We start from the raw sequence: 7,305 nt of genomic DNA, 5'->3' as shown, positions 1-7,305 counted from the left end.
AATCTAGATGTAATTTCAAAGTTTCAAAATGTGCATCATATCCTTCATGCTATTAGTAGTGAAACGTTCTAACAATTTATGCTCATTATGTTTCATTTTCATACAGTTATGAACTCCCAGATACACATCCTCTTCTGGAAGGGGTTAGTTATTGCTACATTTGTTAAGCTATTCATTTCCCTGTATGCCCAACTTTTTATTAACTACTTGTGCATTACAGTGGGACACTCGAGAGCCCGATGATCCAGGAAAATACCTTCTTGCTATATGGACTCCAGGTAGATAAAATATAACTTGCCTACTATGCCCTCTTCCGGATGAATAAAGACTGGTTCTTAAGTCTTAGCACAATGCAGATCAATAAGCCGGGAGAAATTACAAAAAAATTGTTACACTTTTTCTGGGGCTTTCTAATTCATTTTGCCAAATAAATTGATGATTATGTTAGGTGAGACGGCAGATTCTATTCAGCCACCTGGAAGCAAATGCAACTCTCTAGAATGTGGCCAACTTTGCAACGAGAAGGAGTGTTTCTCGTGCAACAGTTTCCGAGAAGCAAATGCACAAACAGTTAGAGGGACAATCTTGGTCTGAATGCTTATCCAAATAAACATTATGTGAAATTTATACATTATGCCAAGGGAGTGGGGGGACATGAATTCAACTATTATTATTGACTGACATGAACTTGTGATCAATATGAACAGATACCATGTAGAACAGCGATGCGGGGAAGCTTTCCACTAAATGGGACCTATTTCCAAGTCAACGAGGTCAAATAGCATTAAATCACATATTGCCAAATCTGCTTCGGCGACTTAAGCAGCACTAACATGTATAATTTGAAGCAGGTATTTGCCGATCATGACTCAAGTCTTGACCCAATTAGTGTTCCGCGAAGTTGGATCTGGAATCTTAATAGGAGAACAGTATATTTCGGAACCTCCATACCAACAATATTTAAAGGTAAAGACTTAAGAGTTAGACTAATATAATGAGTGGTAAATTACTATATGTTAAATAATGAAGTGGAATATGTCATTTTTTCCAATCAGGTTTATCCACACAGGATATTCAACAATGCTTTTGGAGAGGTATGATTAATTCCCTTAATGTATTCCTGCATTATAGTTGAATCCTACTTTAGCCTGTTTTTATTCGAGTGATTAACATCACTAATTTGTAGATGTTTTAGCCATAGTAGGGGGCCAAAGGTTACTAATGCACATGTACAACTTTATTAGCTAGAAACATGATGGATGCCACCATAATGTGCCACCTTCTATCTTTGGCTTTTTTCTTTAACATTTTGCATAAGTCTAATTAACTGAGTCAGACTCCTCTCCATTATGGAGAAGACAGTTCTATTTTTACATGTATTAATGGTAAAAATATAGTTTCAGGATAAATTAAAGGATACAAATGTCATTGTCCTTTGATTTTTCTTTGCTTTTCCACATAATTGTCCTCTCCAGTAATGGAGAGGAGTTTGACTCTAATCAACCATACTATGACAAGAAGGAATGTAGAGGCAATTTATTCTGAGTAAATATTCATTTTAGTCCTTTATGTTTTTTGAACTTACCAGTTTGGTTTTTTAAAATTTGAAAAACTCAAAATGGTCCCCAAAAATTTCAAATGTGGGTCAAATTAGTTTTTCTAGGGTCAAATTAGTGCCTACCAGGTGTTGTAAAAATGTTAAAAAAGATTAATTTGACCCACATTTGAATTTTTTGAGACCATTTTGGGTTTTTCAAATTGGTAAGTTTAAAAAAAAAAAACATGAGGAATTGAGATGGGTATTTACTCTTTATTTTTATATGCCACTTCTATTTATCTATTAAGTGCTACTAAAGTTTAGTGGCTTAGTCTCTGAAACCCTTTTTTCCTTTTAAGTCCATTCTAAAACCACTTTGTCTAATAATTCTAGCCACTGTGTTTTCTTTTATCATTTCATAGTGGATCTTCCGTAATCCATATTCTCTTATCCTAGTGGGAGATTAGCATGTGCTGGTGCACGCAGCACGCACACTCTCATGTATTAAAATGCTTTTAATAAGCATATTATACCTGTCTGTATATTTTAGCACATTCTTAGTCATCTTATTTTAGTTTCATTTTGTATATTACACTATGTTCGTTCCTCTCCTTTTCTGACCTTAACCTTCAAAGCTCACTTAGATACCAATAACATTATGTACACTCCGATATGAATTACTACTTATCGAAATACTAGTGTAGACTAAACATAAAAGCACACATTAAATACTTAAGAAGTTAAAGCTTATAGCATAAATGTACAATCAAGCTTGTATTCCACTAGGAGGGGTCGGCTGTATGGATCAATCAATGCCATAATGTTCTATCATAAATTATATACATAGATAAAACATTTATATCTAAATGAAGAACCATTCTTCCTGGAATAGAAAGCAAGTAATGCAGATAACAGCCTTTTTTGAATTACTTTGAAACTTTTTTAGGAATATACACGAAGAACCATTCCTCCATGAATAGAAAGCAAGTATCCAGATAACATAACCTATCTAAACAGATAATGTTAATGCTTTGCAGGGTATGTCTGTGTTCGGGGGTTTGATAAGAAAACACGAGCACCCCGTCCTCTTATGGCTAGGCTACACTTCCCTGCTAGCAAGATGCCCAAGACCACAGAGAAGACAAGAAAAAAGTCGACTCTGGGAACCTCACAAGGATTAGAACCAAATCTAGAACACCCGGAGCTGGAACCTGAGTTGATTACTAATGGTCATAACCTTCAGGAGACAGCTAGCAAGATGGCCAACACCAAAGAGAAGAAAAGAAAAAGGTCTACTCCGAAAAACTCAAAAGGATTGAAACCAAATCCAGAACAGCCGCAATTGATCACTAACGGTCACAGGCTTCAGGAGACAGATAGCAAGATGGCCAGTGCTAAAGAGAGGAAAACAAACAAATCAATTCCAGAGAGCTCACAAGATTCGAAACCAAATCCGGAAAACAAAGAATTGATTCCAGACGGTCCGAACCTTGAGGAGGCAGCTACAGCCTGAGGACAAGTCAGTGTTGCTCATTATCACCAATCCCATTCTGTGGTGGCATTTTAGCTTGTATATGTTAAAAAAGCCATTATTTAATTTTTAACTTTTAAGCTCTTGTTACAATGCTCAAAGACTAGGCAGTTTTTCCAGACTAGGACCCAATAATGTATCATGGTAAAACACAGGATCTAGCTTCTTGTTTTGAAAATTTCATAACATCAAGGGAGTGTGAGCCATGTAATGCCAAATCAGAGGAGTTGGGTGTACTTAAACTGTAGCTAACTAGTTTCACCCCAACTAACTCCTTTCTTAAATATTTCAATTTGATGCCTCTCAATTCATCACTTTAGCTTTCAGGTTTAATCAGATTTTCAATTCTATTCGTTAATAAAGATGATATTTTTACAGGCATCCAAATATTAAAGGGGTCTACTCATCACAAGGATACTTCCTTCCCCTCTCCTGGCATTCAAAGATAATAACATTTTTTTTTGGGTGTAATTAAGAGTATCCTTTCATCCTAATCTCTTTCGTATCTCTTTCGTGATGTATGGATGTCCCTCTCAAAAAATGTGAATTCTAGGAATTGAATATTTGACCTTTGACTAGTATGATATATGAGATCCAGTTTGACTTTATACCTCGTTGGTATATAATAACAAAATGTTGTCCACTAAATAAACTCCTACTAAAAAAAACTAATTCTAAGGATGATTCCATTAGAACCAACATTTCTTGGTTTGGCACCAATCCATCTTCTTTGGATAAGCAGGACGATAGGCCTTTTTTTTTAATTTCGATGAATGAAAAATGCAAAACAAATGGGTGCATGTAGAACCACCCAATTCCAAATCTATGATGCATCAACCCCTTTAACTCTAGTGGGTATATTACGTCACTCAAAATACAAGTTATCAATCCATACAAAACATTAAAATTTTATTACAAAGTTATAGTTTCCTATTAAATGAAACAAAATACAATTTTGCTTCCTTTACATCACATTCCTTAATTATATCTCTTAGTTTATTTGAAATACTTACGGAATTTTATTGAAACATTAGTTAAAACAACAATATGAAAGTTTTATTTATCTTATAACTTAATCATCAGGCGGATGTAACATTAAGGTTGGTTGTTTTACGGTCACATATAAATTTAACTTACTAGATACTATTATATTGTCTTATTGAGCCAAGTTGATTAGATCAGCCTACCTTCATCCCACCTTCAGTAAGCAATAACATGAATAGATTGCTTACAAATAGAGCATGAGATGCTCAACTCCTACACACCAATAAAATAGAATTCACTTTGATTTTTGCCTCTCCTAGCACAAGGAGTCATAAAGTTTTTTCTAGTGAGAGCATTCGGGTGGAATTTTATAAAGACGAGAGTGTAACGACTTTGTTAGGTCAATGATAACAAAGAGACAATAACTATTCATTTCTTTGTTTTTGTTTGGAAATATTGAAACACGATCTTGAAAGTCGTTCCTGTATGAGAATTCTTTTTTTCGTTGTGGTTATTATCTGCATGATTTCCCTATCGTGGTATATCAGAATCTAGCTTAGGATAATATGTTTTGGGTTTTTCAATATTTTTTTTACAATTCTAATGATATATTAAAGTTGAACCATATAGTGTTAATTGAATTTTAATAAACATGTTTTTTGATAGCATGAATCATTTTTTAGCATACTATTATTTGATAACATACGTGATCTTATGTTTATGGAATATACAATATGATATGATTTATATTTGTATGAACAAGATGTGTTTATATTGTTTAAAGTATGATCCACTTTATATATAATTGAATATAGTGCTATTTATGTATTTATAATATGATATAATTCCTTTATGTTTTTTAGTATGAGATTTCTATGAATATGTATATCATGATGATAATTATAGAATTTGTATATGTTTTATACTTTTAGAAATATTTTATTTACATGTTAATGTGATTAATTTCAAGTTGTATTGTTTTTGCTGCTACATGCATTAAATTAGGATTCAAGAATTGAAACATGACTGTCATTAATTGTTCGTGAATAGTTCATGTAATTAAAGATAAGATTGAATGTGATCCAATCTAAAAATTGTAATTAATGACAAGGTTGGATGTGATTCAACCCAAAAATTTGAATTTGGATAAAAGATTGGAGATGATCCCATCCAATTTTTTCTTAGAGTTTGAATATAAGATTGCATGTGATCCAATCCAAAATTTTAATTTTTGATAAAGATATCATAACTATAATGATTATGATTTATTCAAACACGTATTAAAATTTGAAACTTAAGTAAGAAATAATATAATTATAATGGTTGTAATTTTATTCATATTTGCAAGATGAAAGACTTGATAGTTAAGTAGTTAATTATGACTCACTTATATTTTCTAGAAATTAAACTTAAATTTTAATTCTTAAATTTATTCAAATTTTTTGGTAGCGGAAACTCTATTGATATGCGTAGGATGTTCTTGTGTCACCTCATTATTATTTAATTTAAAAATGTCATCTTATCCCACTTGTTTTGCATGGGGAATGATTATGCCCATAGAATTTTATATTTAACACTTAGAAGATTATAGCATCTCCCAAATAGGAATGACAATTAGGCGGATTATAGTCAGATTTATGTTTATCCAAACCCAAAATCTAAAAATCGAACCTGAACTCGAACTCGACGGGATTGAAATTAACAATACCATTCCGAACCCATCGGGTTTCGGATAACCCAAAACTCGTCAGGTACTCAAAAAATAGTTCAATATGTGGCTATGGCACTGGAACCTCATCAAAAATCTCTAATCAAAAAACACAAATTGAAAATTACAATAGCTTCAACTCAAACCTCAGCCACTCTACAACAGATGGTAAAGACAAAGGAACTCTCTTTTTTTTCTCTCTAGAAAATGTGATTATCATATTCTGTGTTTTTTCTCTTTCCATTTTAAGCATCTCCCATGTGAGTGTAAGTATGTCATGTACTTTTATCTTAGTGACTTCTATCACCCCTGTTTCATTACCACAACTTGTTCTTTTGTTTATTTGTGGCTCTTTCATCACATATAAATGCATTACCTTATAATTGGGAAATGACATCAAACTAAGGAAATGAACAATACATTAGTTTGTGCTGCATTTAGACAAAAAAAAAAAAAAAACTAACAACATTGTATCTAATAAGTTCGGGGCAGATTCAGGTAATCGGGTTAGGATATCAATTGTACCAAACTTGGACCCCAAAAATTGCGATCAGGTTGTTGTTACCGTAGCTTGCAGCGATTCTAAATGACACGAAATAATACTTACTGACTGAGTCACGACCAAGTCGCTCTCTTTAAGACGTTTCGTGGCACTGCCCAAAATGTGCAAGCAGACTATCAACCACGCCGTCCCCAGGATAAAACAGCCCAGATATCTGTTATCGAATTCTTACTGCACTGTAAGAACCGATCTCGAATACACCCACCACAATATGGCTACCAGTGCCAATTCTCAAAATTACCCACAATATGGCTACCCGTGCCAATTCTCTTCCCACAATACTGACTACTAGTGTCAGTTCTCGAAATGCCCAAAATATGGCTACCTGTGCCAATTCTTTCCCCCAATACTCACTATTAGTGTCAGTTCTTGAAATTTCCAGAATATGGCTACCTGTGCCAATTCTTTCCTCCAATATTGACTACTAGTGTCAGTTCTCGAAATTTACAGAAATGACTATCTGTGCCAATTCTTTCCCTCAATACTGACTACCAGTGTTAGTTCTTGAAATTTCCAGAATATGACTACCTGTGCCAATTCTTTTCCCAATAGTGACTACCAGTGTCAGTTCTCGAAATTCCCACAATATGGCTGCATGTGCCAATTCTTAGTGCCACGAAAAGAAAGGGGGAGAAGTTTGTTAGAAATGCATCGGCGGAAAATATGAGGGAGAAAGAAAAAGTTGAATGAAAACGCATTCAACTTGGGGCAAGAAAATAGGCAGGGAAGAGGCTTCTATTTATAACATGATATTTTTTCCATGTTCCTAGTTTCTCCAATGTGGGACTTGAGAGTTGTTTTTTTCAAAACTCTTCTATGTGGGACTTGAGAGTTGTTTTTTTCAAAACTCTTCTATGTGGGACTTGAGAGTTGTTTTTTTCAAAACTCTTCTATGTGGGACTTGAGAGTTGTTTTTTTCAAAACTCTTCTATGTGGGACTTGAGAGTTGTTTTTTTCAAAACTCTTCTATGTGGGACTTGAGA

The 7,305-nt window shown here is 33.8% G+C and overlaps 1 protein-coding gene across 3 annotated transcripts in view; it reads left to right on the top strand.

Annotated features, from left to right (window-relative positions):
- LOC109354934 (protein ROS1-like) overlaps positions 1–3,387 on the top strand; it is an 11,927-nt gene extending 8,540 nt beyond the window's left edge. For all 3 annotated transcript variants that reach the window (XM_019597769.1, XM_019597767.1, XM_019597768.1), the window contains 7 exons: positions 107–143; positions 221–278; positions 449–588; positions 708–773; positions 852–966; positions 1,056–1,094; positions 2,575–3,387. In XM_019597769.1, the coding sequence (XP_019453314.1) occupies positions 107–143; positions 221–278; positions 449–588; positions 708–773; positions 852–966; positions 1,056–1,094; positions 2,575–3,050 (931 nt within the window). In that variant the 3' untranslated portion in view covers positions 3,051–3,387. The remainder of the gene's footprint in view (positions 1–106; positions 144–220; positions 279–448; positions 589–707; positions 774–851; positions 967–1,055; positions 1,095–2,574) is intronic.

The sequence above is a fragment of the Lupinus angustifolius genome, chromosome LG08, assembly GCF_001865875.1.
Source record: "Lupinus angustifolius cultivar Tanjil chromosome LG08, LupAngTanjil_v1.0, whole genome shotgun sequence".
Classification (NCBI taxonomy): Eukaryota; Viridiplantae; Streptophyta; class Magnoliopsida; order Fabales; family Fabaceae; genus Lupinus; species Lupinus angustifolius.
The sequence above is the reverse complement of the archived record's forward strand: the minus strand, read 5'-3'. Positions and strand labels throughout refer to the sequence as shown.